Source organism: Oncorhynchus kisutch, linkage group LG22 (genome assembly GCF_002021735.2).
Source record: "Oncorhynchus kisutch isolate 150728-3 linkage group LG22, Okis_V2, whole genome shotgun sequence".
Lineage (NCBI taxonomy): Eukaryota > Metazoa > Chordata > Actinopteri > Salmoniformes > Salmonidae > Oncorhynchus > Oncorhynchus kisutch.
Window position 1 is genome coordinate 7,307,033 of NC_034195.2, and position 16,274 is coordinate 7,323,306.

The 16,274-nt window shown below is 40.8% G+C and overlaps 1 protein-coding gene across 1 annotated transcript; it reads left to right on the forward strand.

The window, feature by feature from the left end:
• The first annotated feature begins 4,049 nt into the window (after positions 1-4,049).
• rxfp3.3b (relaxin family peptide receptor 3.3b) lies at positions 4,050-7,682 on the forward strand. The gene has a single exon (XM_031801108.1). It carries the CDS (start codon positions 4,193-4,195, stop codon positions 5,336-5,338), a length of 1,146 nt encoding a protein of 381 aa, XP_031656968.1. The 5' UTR covers positions 4,050-4,192; the 3' UTR covers positions 5,339-7,682.
• The last annotated feature ends 8,592 nt before the right edge of the window (positions 7,683-16,274 follow it).

A 16,274-nucleotide genomic window follows, 5' to 3' on the forward strand; every position in this document is an offset into this window, starting at 1 on the left:
TTGAAATCGGACACTGTGGGTAGATTAACAAGAAGTGTATCTTTCATTTGCTGTACTGGACTTGTTAATGTGTGAAAGGTACATATTTCGAAACAATATTTTTGAATTTCGCACGCTGCCTTTTCAGCGGAATGTTGTCGAGGGGTTCTGCTAGTGCTAAAAAGGGTAACCTAGTAAAACTGACCATCCTACCGATCCTCGACTTTGGCGATGTCATTTACAAAATAGCCTCCAACACTTTACTCAGCAAACTGGATGCAGTCTATCACAGTGCCATCTGCTTTGCCACCAAAGCCCCATATACCACCCACCACTGCGACCTCTATGCTCTAATCGCCTGGCCATCGCCACATATTTGTCGCCAGACTGGCTTTGGGTCATCTACAGTGTGGAGAAGAAGTATTTGATACACTGCCGATTTTGCAGGTTTTCCTACTTACAAAGCATGTAGAGGTCTAATTTTTATCATAGGTACACTTCAACTGTGAGAGACAGAATCTAAAACAAAAATCCAGAAAATCACATTGTATGATTTTTAAGTAATTAATTTGCATTTTATTGCATGAAATAAGTATTTGATACATCAGAAATGCAGAACTTAATATTTGGTACAGAAACCTTTGTTTGCAATTACAGAGATCATACGTTTCCTGTAGTTCTTGACCAGGTTTGCACACACTGCAGCAGGGATTTTGGCCCACTCCTCCATACAGACCTTCTCCAGATCCTTCAGGTTTCGGGGCTGTCGCTGGGCAATACGGACTTTCAGCTCCCTCCAAAGATTTTCTATTGGGTTCAGGTCTGGAGACTGGCTAGGCCACTCCAAGACCTTGAGATGCTTCTTACGGAGCCACTCCTTAGTTGCCCTGGCTGTGTGTTTCGGGTCATTGTCATGCATGAAGACCCAGGCACGAACCATCTTCAATGCTCTTACTGAGGGAAGGGGGTTGTTGGCCAAGATCTCGAGATACATGACCCCATCCATCCTACCCTCAATACGGTGCAGTCGTCCTTTCCCCTTTTCAGAAAAGCATCCCCAAAGAATGATGTTTCCACCTCCATGCTTCATGGTTGGGATGGTATTCTTGGGGTTGTACTCATCCTTCTTCCTCCAAACACGGCGAGTGGAGTTTAGACCAAAAAGCTATATTTTTGTCTCATCAGACTACATGACCTTCTCCAATTCCTACTCTGGATCATCCAGATGGTCATTGGCATACTTCAGATGGGCCTGGACATGCGCTGACTTGAGCAGGGGGACCTTGCGTGCGCTGCAGGATTTTAATCCATGACGGCGTAGTATGTTACTAATGGTTTTCTTTGAGACTGTGGTCCCAGTTCTCTTCAGGTCATTGACCAGGTCCTGCCGTGTAGTTCTGGGCTGATCCCTCACTTTCCTCATGATCATTGATGCCCCACGAGGTGAAATCTTTCATGGAGCCCCAGACTGAGGGTGATTGACCGTCATCTTGAACTTCTTCAATTTCTAATAATTGCGCCAAGAGTTGTTGCCCTCTCACCAAGCTGCTTGGCTATTGTCCTGTAGCCTATCCCAGCCTTGTGCAGGTCTACAATTTTACCCCTGATGTCCTTACACCCTCTCTGGTCTTGGCCATTGTGGAGAGGTTGGAGTCTGTTTGATTGAGTGTGTGGACAGGTGTCTTTTATACAGGTAACGAGTTAATACAGGTAATGAGTGGAGAACAGGAGTTCTTAAAGAAAAATTAAATTCTTGAATTCTTACAGGAATTCTTACATTGAATTCTTACAGGTTGGTTGGTGATCAAATACTTATGTCATGCAATAAAATGCAAATTAATTACTTAAAAATCATACAATGTGATTTTCTGGATTTTTGTTTTAGTTTCGATCTCTCACAGTTGAAGTGTACCTATGATAAAAATTACAGACCTCTACATGCTTTGTAAGTAGAAAAACCTAAAGAATTTGCAGTGTATCAAATACTTGTTCTCCCCATTGTATAAGTCTTTGCTAGGTAAAGCTCCGCCTCATCTCCGCTCACTGGTCAACGATAACAACACCCACATGTAGCATGTGCTCCAGCAGGTACAGTGGGGCAAAAAAGTATTTAGTCAGCCACCAATTGTGCAAGTTCTCCCACTTAAAAAGATGAGCGAGGTCTGTAATCTTCATCATAGGTACACTTCATCTATGACAGACAAAATGAGAGAAAGAAAATTGAGAATATCACATTGTAGGATTTCTTATGAATTTATTTGCAAATTATGGTGGAAAATAAGTATTTGGTCACCTACAAACAAGCAAGATTTCTGGCTCTCACAGACCTGTAACTTCTTCTATAAGATGCTCCTCTGTCCTCCACTCGTTACCTGTATTAATGGCACCTGTTTGAACTTGTTATCAGTATAAAAGACACCTGTCCACAACCTCAAACAGTCACACTCCAAACTTCACTATGGCCAAGACCAAAGAGCTGTCAAAGGACACCAGAAACAAAATTGTAGACATGCACCAGGCTGGGAAGACTGAATCTGCAATAGGTAAGCAGCTTGATTTGAAGAAATCAACTGTGGGAGCAATTATTAGGAAATGGAAGACATACAAGACCACTGATAATCTCCCTCAATCTGGGGCTCCACGCAAGATCTCAACCCGTGGGGTCAAAATGATCACAAGTACGGTGAGCAAAAATCCCAGATCCACACGGGGGGACCTAGTGAATGACCTGCAGAGAGCTGGGACCAAAGTAACAAAGCCTACCATCAGTAACACACTACGCCGCCAGGGACTCAAATCCTGCAGTGCCAGACGTATCCCCCTGCTTAAGCCAGTACATGTCCAGGCCCGTCTGAAGTTTGCTAGAGAGCATTTGGATGATCCAGAAGAAGATTGGGAGAATGTCATATGGTCAGATGAAACCAAAATATAACTTTTTGGTAAAAACTCAACTCGTCGTGTTTGGAGGACAAAGAATGCTGAGTTGCATCCAAAGAACACCATACCTACTGTGAAGCATGGGGGTGGAAACATCATGCTTTGGGGCTGTTTTTCTGCAAAGGGAACAGGAAGACTGATCCGTGTAAAGGAAAGAATGAATGGGGCCATGTATCGTGAGATTTTGAGTGAAAACCTTATTCCAAGTTGTGTTCTGGAGAGAGTTTAGTTATAGACTAGACTGTTACGGGTCGGGCGTGCAGGTTTGATATAGAGGATGTCTTAAAGACAATCAAAAGTTGTCTTTGTACTTTATTTGTTAGAGTTGTTCATTTTTTAGGCTATTGGTTATAGGTGTATAGTCAATTGATCGATAATATAATAACACTTAACTAAAATGTTTATTTTTAAATTTACACTATGTAAAATCTATGAGAATAGAAAGGTTCAGAACTTTTGTGAAACTTAACAGCACAGTTGAGAAATATATGGCAAATTGAAATCAAAACTGGATGGTGTTCAGAGATAGATGGGGGGGATTGAAGGAGCTGAAGGATGGGACTAAAAAACAAACAAAAGATAACAATTGTAAAATATCCCCCCACTTCTAAAATCAAAGTTGAGCCCCTGGACACACACGCACACAGAAATGAGTTGTCACTGTATTATACTTGGCAGGGGTTATTTCATGAAGTTGAAATGGTGCTGGAATAGGGGAGGCAGCTCCAGTTTTCTTTGCGACTTGCAGTAACTCTCTGTTGTTCTAAATCAATAGTTGTTTAGTGGTCTGAAAACGTAATTTTTCCCACGAACCGGGGTTTACATTTGAGTTAGGTGGGGGTTAAGTGCCTTGCTCAAAGGCACATTGACATATTTTTCACAAAGTAATCTCGGGGGGCTCGAACAAACGACCTTCCGGTTACTGGCCCAACGCTTTTTTGCTAGGCTACCTGGTTGAATTTCCCCCAGTCCCTTGTGATACGTTGTGTTCCTGGCTGTTCCTTTTACCTTAGCAGGCTTGAAACACCCATGTCAATCAGCAATCAGAGGAACGTTAACCAATTGTTGCCTATGGGGTGACGCTTCCACTGGCACAGTAGGCTATTTAAAAGCCAGTTTGCGGTCAGAGCGCACGGACCATCATTACATGAGAAGATGGAGACTTTCAGGTATCTGTTTTGAACGTATAAAAAGTTTATGCTACCATACCATGTTTGCAACTATGTATCTTTAATTTTTTTGGAACATATTTTACGTCTGGAACGAAATAGTGGATATGCAAACGGCACTGGGGGACACTTGGAACCATAACATCAGCTCTTATAACCGGTCCTCTACGGACCCAGACCGCTTCAGCAGCCTGGAGGACATAGATATGACCGCGGACGGCAGTCCAGCGCTTCGAATCATGATATCAATCGTGTATTCTGTGGTTTGCGCAGCGGGTTTGGTGGGGAATTTGTTAGTCGTTTTCTTAATGAAAGTGAGACAAGGAAGAAAAAGGTCCACCATACACTTTTTTGTTCTTAATCTGGCCATGACGGACTTCCAGTTTGTCCTGACCCTGCCTTTCTGGGCTGTGGACACTGCTCTGGACTTCAGCTGGCCGTTTGGGAACGCGATGTGCAAGATCATTCTCTCCGTTACTGTTATGAACATGTACGCGAGTGTTTTCTTCCTCACTGCTATGAGTGTTACGCGCTACTGGTCCGTTGCCTCGGCTCTAAAGGACCGCACCAGACACAGATATTGTTCGGTGAGATGGGTAAGCGCAGTGCTATGGGTCTTTGCCACTGTGGCCACCGCTCCAACTGCTATTTTCTCCAATATGACAAACATCGCTGGGGAGAAGCTCTGCCTTTTGCGGTTCCCGGAGGGCCAGCACTGGCTGGCTTTATATCACTTACAAAAAATCATAATTGCCTTTGTTTTCCCCATGCTCATAGTAACAATTTGCTATTTGATGCTCCTACGATTCGTTCGCCTGAGGAGTATGAACAACAACCATCCTAAACGGAGTAACAGAGTCACTAAATCCGTTACCATTGTGGTTCTTTCATTCTTTTTGTGTTGGATGCCAAATCACGCCATCACTTTCTGGGGCGTCCTGGTCAAATTTAATGTGGTGAACTGGGACAGGTCTTATTATATGGTTCACACCTATGTTTTCCCTGTGACCGTGTGCCTGGCACATGCCAATAGTTGCTTGAACCCAGTTTTATATTGTCTCATGCGAAGAGAGTTCAGGAAAATGCTGAAGGATTTATTCTGGCGGGTTTCCTCACCTGCGAACAGCTGCCAAATACGTCCCTTTTCTGCAACTCGAAAAGCCTCTGTCCACGGTGACACACAAATACCTTTGAATGTCATAGACACCGACCTCTGTCAACTATCCATTGTAAATGGGCAATGTGACGCATAAGCGGAGGACAGCCAACCATAAAGGTAACTTAATGCGTAAAACCAGAGCTCTAAACCGCTTCAAAAGAGTCGAACATTACGAAATGTATTATCCTCGACTCAATGCATAGGACTAAGATGAGAACATTAATTAACAGTATTTAAGTTTATAAATGATGATATTCTATCGTGTAACCTACCAAATTGCGCATAAGATGCCAGCTGTGCCAAGCAAATATTTGTCTCCGTGACTGGCCTCAGCCCCTATGTGACTTCAAAATGATTTCTACCTTTGTACATAGCGTACTACCTAACATAATTTAAGTTGAGGCCTACTTGGGGATCTATTGAATCTGTATCGCGGAAGTTCAGCGTTACAGCTTGATTGAAATCTATTAAGGCAATATTCCCGCATTAGCAGACTGCATTCATAGTAAACGCAGTATATGTCGGCTCAATCGGGAATTACCTTTACATTTCTGTCGCAGAATGTGTAAAGCTTCAACAATACAGATGATTGAAAAGCCCTTGACCTTGCTAAATCAATAGTATATTGTCGTTACATTGCGCTTTTGAGCTGTTTTTAAATTGAACAAAAACTTTGGCTACTGCCTGAACGCCTGGTGTGATTTCCATGGCTATTGGTTGTCGTAAGTGTGTAAGTGTGGTATAGTAAGTGTGGTATAGGCCTAGGTGTATTTTGAGAAAAATATTGTTCTTTCCATTTTTCAAAGTAAAATGCAAGTGTCAGTCATTTTCAGTCATTCACAGTATTTCATTAACAGATACTTTGTGACTAGGGATTCATATTTTCCCGGAAACTTTCCAACTTTCAGTACCGGGGATACTTCATATGTATCCCTTGAGTCCAAGAAAGTACGGCGAAAATCGGAAGTGCCCAATTCAAAGCGTTTAAAACCAAAATATGTCCACTATGCCAGGGTTCTGCCCAAATAATAAGGGCGCTGTGACACCTTGTCGACTGGGCTGCACCACTATGTAAAGATTTCAGAGCAAATTAAACTGATATTTAATAATGAACTATCTTTGATCGCCAATGACACAGTTGTGAATCAAATTCCATAAATTCCGAGCATTATCATGTTCCTCAATTAATGTAGTGCATATCTCGATACAGAGCGCGCTCAGGACGCACAGAGCGCACCCCGAGTATAGCGTTGTCTGATCATGCAAACTTGCTAAGCTTGCTAGATAACCTCCTTCAACTAATGACATAATATATTCTATATTTGGCAAAATCGAGTTGATGATTATACAGATAGTATATCAGGAAATTAACAACAGAGAGATTTAAGAGTATAAATTGTTAAAAATGTCAAGGTATCTTATCAGGAACCAACTCTAAAACTATCCATATCTACTTTCATACGGTCTGTTGATCACGCATACCGAAGCTCTCATCTGGGCAGCAACTATACAGTAAATTGTTATTAACAGACTGTGACAGAGATGCCTATATAGGGAATTGTGCACAGGCCTATCAAATGTGTGACTGTCTGGAGAGCCACAATGACAGTTCAAATAGGCACACGTTATTTTACAGGCTCTATTGTAGGGGTTTGCTGTAGGGCAGAGCTCTCCTTCTTGGAGAGCCACCATCCTGTATGTTTTCACTTCTAGCGCACCTGATTCTAATAATTATCTAGTTGATAAGAATCAGATTAGTTACAACTGGAGTTGGAGTGACAACCTAAAGGAGGGTAGCGGTGTCAATTATGTGTGTGCTTTGAATTTATGGCAACTTTGTGTGAAGTAAATACCTAGGCTAATGGCTTCCATGTGATAACCTGTTTGGATAATGTGTTTTACATTTTTTCGCTAATCTGCATGTTGTGTATTTTGTGGAATTTCATTAGTGCGACATTGGCTATTTTCCCGGGTCTTGGCATAATTTTTTTTCTGGGAATATAAAAGAGGGTACCTGGGACAGTCCCAGGAAACAGTTTAAACATGTTACTTCTTAGTTGTGACTGTAGCCTATGCCCATTCCAATAATTGATATAGTCTATACACTAGAATACTTATTTGGTGGCACTGTGTTGATGCCACTGTGCCTCCATCTTGAAAGTCCCCCACCGTTGTAAAAAAGAATATTTCGGAAGCTATAGGAATGCATTTATTAATGTCTACATTTGTTTTTGCCACATTTATTCTATTACAGACAACTTGATGCATACAAAATGAAAAAATATTAACTTTTTCCCCCTTAAAGTATACATTTTTGGAGATTCCTAATGTTGCTGTCCCCACTACAACAACAAAAAAATACGATCCCGAAGACACCGATCTTTGAGCTAACGTAGGCTAATGCGATTAGCATGAGGTTGTAAGTAACAAGAACATTTCCCAGGACATAGACATATCTGATATTGGCAGAAAGCTTAAATTCATGTTAATCTAACTGCACTGTCCAATTTACAGAAGATATTACAGTGAAATAATACCATGCTATTGTTTGAGAAGAGTGCACCATTTTGAACATGAAAAGTTATTAATAAACAAATTAGGCACATTTGGGCAGTCTTAACGTTTTTGAACAGAAATGCAATGGTTCATTGGATCAGTCTAAAGCGTTGCACATACACTGCTCCATCTAGTGGCCAAAATCTAAATTACACCTGGGCTGGAATAATACATTATGGCCATTCTCTTGCATTTCAAAGATGATGGTACAAAAAAAAATTCTAAATAACGTTTTTTTCCTTCTTTGTATTATCTTTTATCAGATTTATTGTGATATATTCTCTTACATTCCTTTCACATTTCCACAAACTTAAGTGTTTCCTATCAAATGGTACCAAGACTATGCAAATCCTTGCTTCAGCGCCTGTAATTGTGTCCTGGAAACATTTAATTGAAATACTGTATAATTCCATTAATTCCTGTGGAGGACTGCTCCTACTAGGGAGTGCCAATATGGCCAATCGGTGGCTTCAAAGCCTCTCAATAGCCAGGGTTTATTTACATCATTGACTTGTTTTATTATGAACTACAAGTAGAGCTTTGGAAACGAGTGCTGTAAATATTATAACATTTTTTGTGACTGATGCCTGTGAAATACATGTACTCTTCGCTAAACAAATGTAATGACTGATATGTCAACCAATACATTTGCATAATACAATTATTTCTCATGGCCATTTTTTTGTCTTATTTAGCAGTGATGTTAATAAACAAGTTTGGCACAAATAAGTGGAAAATCATCAACACAATAAAAACTACACATTTTGGAAAACCGTCAGTGCCAAGGGTAAGACAGAACTGGCAGGAGCTAATATACGATAAGTGAATTTGTCCAAATACTTATGACTTCTTCAAAAGGAGGGACTAGATACATAAGGTGCTTTCATTTCTGAATGGTAAAAGCAGTGGTGTAAAGTACTTAAATAAAAACACTTTAAAGTACTACTTAAGTCGTTTTTATGTACTTTACTATTTATATTTTGGACAACTTTTACTTTTACTTCACTACATTCCTAAAGAACATTATGCACTGTTTACTCCATATGTTTTCCCTGACACCCAAAAGTACTCGTTACATTTTGAATGCTTAGTAGGACAGAAAATGGTTAAATTCGCACACTAATGAAGAAAACTGACCTGGTAACTTACCTCCCTACTGCCTCTGATCTGACGGACTCCCTTTACACAAATGCTTTGTTTTTAAATGATGTCTGAGTGTTGGAGTGTGACCCTGGCTATCCGTAATTAAAATAAAAGTGTCTGGTTTGCTTAAAAAAGAATTTTACATTATTCATATTTTTACTTTTACTTTTGATACTTAAGTATATTTTAGCAATTACATTTACTTTTGACACTTAAGTATATTTTAAACCAAATACTTTTAGACTTTAACTCAAGTAATATTTTACTGGGTGACATTCACTTTTACTTGAGTCATTTTCTATTAAGTCGTCTTTACTTTTACTCAAGTATGAGGATTGAGTATTTTTTCCACCACTAGGTAAAAATAGATATGTAATACCCTCAAATAAAAGGTGACATTCTGAATTGTCGCCTCATATGAAATATTTTATCTCAAATCCAAAATGCTGGAGTATAGTCAAATTAAGTGTAGCTCTTAACCCAGTATGTCCACTGAGGGGCCACTATAGCCAATAAATAATTCATTGAATCTCAACGTGTACTTGACAAGACAACAAAACCGTCTAAATATTTAGGAGAAAACCAAGGGAATTATTGGGCCATACATGATGTGTTTAAAGTATATTTTATGAATATTCTAAAATAAATTAAAAAGCAAGTCATCACAGGTTATTTTCAGTTTCAACCCACATGGGTGTTGTTTTCCAAGTTAAGGTTATCCTGATCTCTAACAAATGACTTCACATTTTAAACCCTTTTATAACCTGCCAATCTCTATAAAGTCAAGCGCCATAACCTTAATCATCTACCACACACCAGTTTACCTGCCTCTATCGATTCACTTTAGACATAATCACTGAAAGGGTCTACATGGCTGAGGGGCTATAATGTATATGCTATAGAAATCCCTATGGTATTTGTGAAATGGAGTAATGGGGGAGATCATGATACTATTGACAACCTTTTATGAGATTATTAAGGGCCATAGAAATCCTCAGGGCTACGCATACAGACTATTGTACTGCTCAAGGCACGTTACTGTAACATCACTGTGTACACAGTCAGTGTACCAAGTCCGCTGAAATGTCTCTATAGGTTTCAATTTCATAGCTCGTTTACTGCCATCTCCAAGTCTAAATATGCTAGTTTGCATTTCCTAGGAATAAGCAATACTCAGTGGAAAGGCAAATGCAAGATGGTAGCCAATCAGTCTGTCCGTTTGTATGTGTGATCCTTGAGATCAGAGTTTAAGAGTTTTTATGTTTTAATGACCCTGATCCTGATCCTGTTTACAGAAACAAATACCTTTTTATGTGAAGGTGGATGCTGTATATAACAACTATTATTTTTAGATCTCAGTCTCTATTTTACATTTCGGATTGAGAAGGCATTTAATTTGTTATACACCTTTCTGGAGTTGGTTGCTCACGGAGTCAGGAGCGTCTGTCTGCGCGCAAGGCCTGCCACGCGAGCGCAGGTGCGCACTGAAAGGCTAGGAGCGGAGAAGCGCCTAATTAGATTGGAAAACCTGGTGCGCCGTGGGCGGTGGGAAAATATAGGTTGTTCTACACAACGTCTACTGATCGTTGGACACCTGTGCTGAAATACCTATAAAAAACGGCATTATGTAGCTGTCACTGTGCCTGCTCTTTACTCAATGCCATCCTGGATTAAATAGGCTGAATGATCAATGGTTGAGTGAGTTACCTTCGCTTTATGCCCTACAATTTGCAAACACTCCGACGAGACCATCATGTCAATACCACCAGGAACTTGATCTCTCTGCAATTACATTTCTACTATTCTCAAACGCAACTGGACCTACACTTGATGGCATACTTCCAAAATCTCAAACTATTGAATTACTTTTTTTCCTGTGTCGAAAGACCTCACGCATTGGGCAACAGATATATTGTTGTGCTTTTATTGTTGGTCTCTGGTAAAGTGCAACCAAACCCTGGTCCGGTAGATACTATCCAATCTCTACCGAATCCCTATGATTTAAAAAAAACAGAGCCGGTTTTGGCCTCTTGTATGTTAATGTCAGGAGTCTATTTTCAAAAATAGACATGATTTAGAATATGGGCCAAAACGACAAATGCAGACATAATGGTTTTATCAGAAACTTGGCTAAATAAATCTATATCAAATAACTCGATTTCTATTGATGGGTACATGGTTTTTAGAACGGGTTGGATGAATAAAGGAGGAGGGGTTGCAATTTATGTGAAATCCGAGTTTAACACCTCTGAAATTCTCTCGATTACCTAAGCCAAACAGCTTCGGGAGACGCACATCTTTCTGATGTCTTGCACAAGTTAAATGACTCTGAATTCATTATTTTAGGAGATTTGAACTGGGACATGCTTACATCTGTATCGGATTATTTCGAAGAACTGTGTGACTCTCTGAATTTCACTCAATTAATTCATGCGCATACAAGACCGAATCCCCGACCACCTAACAAATCAGCGCTATTGGACACTATTTCAAGGAATACCACTTACAAATACACATCGACTGGGATATTCTGTAATGATGTCAGTGATCACTGTGCAATTTCTTGTGGTAGAAAAAAAAAAAAGACCAAATCCAAACCCCGTTATATTTTTAAAAGACATTTTAGACAGTTTGACGAGCAAGCGTTCTTACATGATCTGTACCATACTATTGATAGAGTAAGTCTGATTCTTGATGTTGTCACTGCCTGGGACTATTATTAAATGAAATTTGTGTCGATTTGTGATAAGCGTGCATCTGTGAAGAAATTTAGAATCAGTGGAAGGGACAATCCCTGGTTTTCAGAAAACTAGAAATAGAAAGATATATCTAGCTCACGCTAGACGTACAAACGCTCCTGTTGACTGGGCCTCCTTCAGAGCGCTAAGAAACAAATGCACAGGATTGATCAGGAAGTCCAAATCAGATGACTATTTAAATAGTCACAGAGAACCTAAACAACCCTAACAGGTAATCAAATCGTGTCAGGTTCTAATGTATCCTCTGACCTTCCTGACCATGTAATAATGATGGATTCTAATGAAGTGAAGGATAGCGCCAATATTGTAGTTTTTTTTAACAAGCACTTCATATCTGCTTGTTCAGTTTTTGATAATGGTGGGGCCCAGGCCTCTAATGTAAGCTCGGTTATACTCAACTATGATATAGGCCCTCGTGTGAACCATTTTAACCTTGAGCCTGTTTCTTATACTGAGGTCTATAAAGCACTAAAGGCTATAGACACTAAAAAATCTGCAGGTCCAGAGCCCTACCTCTTAAAGATAGCAGATGATATTAGTACTGAACCTGTGACTCACATTTTCAACTTGAGTTTCTTGACCAATTCCATACCCAGCATTTGGAAATCAGCTTATGTTCTCCCACTGCTAAAGGGTGGTGATCCCTCAGATGCTAATAACTATTGTCCTATCTCTAAACCCCTATCCTGGCCAAAGTCTATGAATCCTTAGTGAACTCACAGTTAAAACAGGTCTTCATTGATAAGAACATGCTGAGCGGGGTTCAGTCTGGCTTTAGATCAGAGCACAGTACCATAACTGCAGCTATGGCAGTGTCAAAAGACATCATTAATGCACTAGATAAAAAGCAATGTTGTGCTGCTCTGTTTGTGGATGTTGACCCTGAATTGTTGCAAGCTAGACTCAGAAACATTGGTCTCAGTGAAGGGGAAGTAAATTGGTTTAGGAACTATCTTTCTGACAGAACAAAATGTGTATATACTGACAATCACAGTCTAGCTTTTTTAAGATTAAGAAAGGGGTGCCCCAGGGTTCCATTTTAGTTCCTGTGTTGTTCTCAATTTTTATGAATGATTTGGGAAATGGGATGCAACTGGCAAAATTACATCTATATGCAGATGATACAGTCATATATTCATGTGTTCCTTCTCTGGTTCAGGCTGTTGAAGAGCTCCAGACTGCTTTTCAGTCACTGCAGGCCTCCCTTTATGGTCTCAAACTGGTCTTGAATGTACAAAAAAACAAATTCATGACCTTTACCAGAGCTAGAACTTTTAGCATTGTCACATCTGGTGGCTTATCCCTTGAAAAAAGTGTCATCCTACAAATACCTAGGTATTTGGTTGGATGACAAGTTGTCCTTTACAGTTCATGTGGATAATCTTGTGACAAAGCTTAAATTGAAATTGGGTTTTTATTTTCGTAATAAGACTTGCTTCCCGCTTATTGCTAGAAAGAAGCTTGTTCAGGCCACTTTTCTCTCTGTAATTGATTATGATGACTTGTTATATATGCATGCAACCTCCTCCGTCTTACAAAGACTGGACTCTGTTTATCATGCATCCTTGCGCATTATTACAAATGCCAAGTCACTCAACCACCATTGCACATTGTACCAAACGATAGGTTGGACCTCACTTTATATGAGCAGAAAGATACATTTGTATGCGTTCATCTACAAAGCCATTTTGGGTAAAACTCCCTCTTTACCTCTGTAGTCTGGTCTCCTTCACCACCAGCAGGTAAACTCCCTCTTTACCTCTGTAGTCTGGTCTCCTTCACCACCAGCAGGTAAACTCCCTCTTTACCTCTGTAGTCTGGTCTCCTTCACCACCAGCAGGTAAACTCCCTCTTTACCTCTGTAGTCTGGTCTCCTTCACCACCAGCAGGTAAACTCCCTCTTTACCTCTGTAGTCTGGTCTCCTTCACCACCAGCAGGTAAACTCCCTCTTTACCTCTGTAGTCTGGTCTCCTTCACCACCAGCAGGTAAACTCCCTCTTTACCTCTGTAGTCTGGTCTCCTTCACCACCAGTAATTACCATACCCAGTCTGCTAGGTGGTTTCTACTTAAAGTCCCCAGGACATTCACAGTATTAGGCAACACTGCCTTCTCTTCTTGTGCATAGTCTACAATCCATGCTTCATCTAGATATGTTAGTGCCATTGAATGAATTTAAAATATTGATGGGAGACTCTGTTACAGAGAAGTGTAAATGCTTTTTTTAAGGCTGGATCATGTTGCTGTATTGTTGTATGTGTCACACCCTGATCTGTTTCACCTGTCCTCATTATTGTCTCCACCCCCTCCAGGTGTCGCTTGTCTTCCCCAGTGTATTAATCCCTGTGTTTCCTGTCTCTCTGTGCCAGTTTGTCTTGTATGTTCCAAGTCAACCAGCAGTTTTCCTGTACTCCTGCCTTTGCTATTCTCTTTTTTCTAGTCCTCCCGGTTTTGACCCTTGCCTGTTCTGGACTCTGTACCCGTCTGCCTGACTATTCTGCCTGCCTTGACCACGAGAATTTCTGCTACTCTGTACCTCCTGAACTCTGATCTGGTTTTGACCTTTTTCCTGTTCACGACTATTCTCTTGCCTACATTGTTCTCTTGCCTACATTGTAAGACTCCAACCACCTGCTTCCTGTGTCTGCATCTGGATCTCGCCTTGTGTCATGATAGTATGTTTTAATTATGTAATGTATTGATTGTTGCTGCCTTCTTGGCCAGGTCTCCCTTGAAAAATAGACTCTGGGTCTCAATAGGCTTTTCCTGGTTAAATAAAGGTTAAATAAAAAATATATATGTTGTAAGGCAAATAAATTATATTGGCAATAAAAAATGTTTACCATTTACTCAGCTGTATTCACAATTGCAAAAGGAAAATCTAAGGAATGGCTATAGTTGTACAATAATAGTAACTGAAGCCATTTCTTATCTGCCTTTATTTTCATCAATTTGTGAAAGTTAACTTTACAGACATATTACCTAATAAGATTAAGTAAACAGTTGCAATACTGACCTCTTTCTGCCTCAAGTTAATTTATCTGTTTGGGTGGTTATGAAATCCAAATACACCTAAATTCAGCAACAACAAAAAAACGCCCCTTTTTCAGGACCTGACCTTTCAAAGATAATTCGTAAAAATCCAAATAACTTCATTGTAAAGGGTTTAAACACTGTTTCCTATGCTTGTTCAATGAACCATAAACAATTAATGAACATGCACATGTGGAACGGTCGTTAAGACACGGTAGGCAATTAAGGTCACAGTTATGAAAAGTTAGGACACTAAAGAAGCCTTTCTACAGACTCTGAAAAACACCAAAAGAAAGTTGCCCAGGGTTCCTGCTCATCTGCGTGAACGTACCTTAGGCATGCTGCAAGGAGGCATGAGGATTGCAGATGTGGCTAGGGCAATAAATTACGATGTCCGTACGGTGAGACGCCTAAGACAGCGCTACAAGGTGACAGGGTGGACAGCTGATCGTCCTCGCAGTGGCAGACCACGTGTAACAACACCTGCACAGGAACGGTACATTCGAACATCACACCTGCGGGACAGGTACAGGATGGCAACAACAACTGCCAGTTACACCAGGATGCACAATCCCTCAATCAGTGCTCAGACTCTCCGCAATAGGCTGAGAGAAGCTGGACTGAGGGCTTGTAGACCTGTTGTAAGGCAGGTCCTCACCAGACATAACCGGCAACAATGTCGCCTACGGGCACAAACCCCCCATCGCTGGACCAGACAGGACTGGCAAAAAGTGCTCTTCTCTGACAAGTCGCGGTTTTGTCTCACCAGGGGTGGTGGTCGGATGCGCGTTTATCGTCAAAGGAATGAGCGTTACACCGAGGCCTGTAATCTGGAGCGGGATCGATTTGGAGGTGGAGGGTCCATCATGGTCTGGGGCAGTGTGTCACAGCATCATCGAACTGAGCTTGTTGTCATTGCAGGCAATCTCAACGCTGTGCGTTACAGGGAAGACATTCCTCCTCCCTCATGTGGTACCCTTCCTGCATGTTCATCCTGACATGACTCTCCAGCATGATAATGCCACCAGCCATACTGCTCATTCTGTGCATGATTTCCTGCAAGACAGGAATGTCAGTGTTCTGCCATGGCCAGCGAAGAGCCCGGATCGCAATCCCATTGAGCACGTCTGTGACCTGTGGGATCGGAGGGTAAGGGCTAGGGCCATTCCCCACAGAAATGTCTGGGAACTTGCAGGTGCCTTGGTGGAAGAGTGGGGTAACATCTCACAGCAAGAACTGTCAAATCTGGTGCAGTCCATGAGGAGATGCACTGCAGTACTTCATGCAGATGGTGGCCACACCAGATACTGACTGTTACTTTTGATTTTGATCCCCTCTTTGTACTGGGACACATTATTCCATTTCTGTTAGTCACATGTCTGTGGAACTTGAACTTATGTCTCAGTTGTTGAATATTATGTTCATAGAAATATTTACACAGTGAGAGGACATTTCTTTTGTGCTGAGTTTATAATATAGTTAGCCACAAGATTTCGTCACAATACAAATCTATGTTTTCTTAATCACAGTTAAAGTATTT

Coding starts and splice junctions, on each gene's coding strand:
- rxfp3.3b (XM_031801108.1), top strand. CDS start 4,193: ATGCAAACGGCACTGGGGGACACTTGGAACCATAACATCAGCTCTTAT.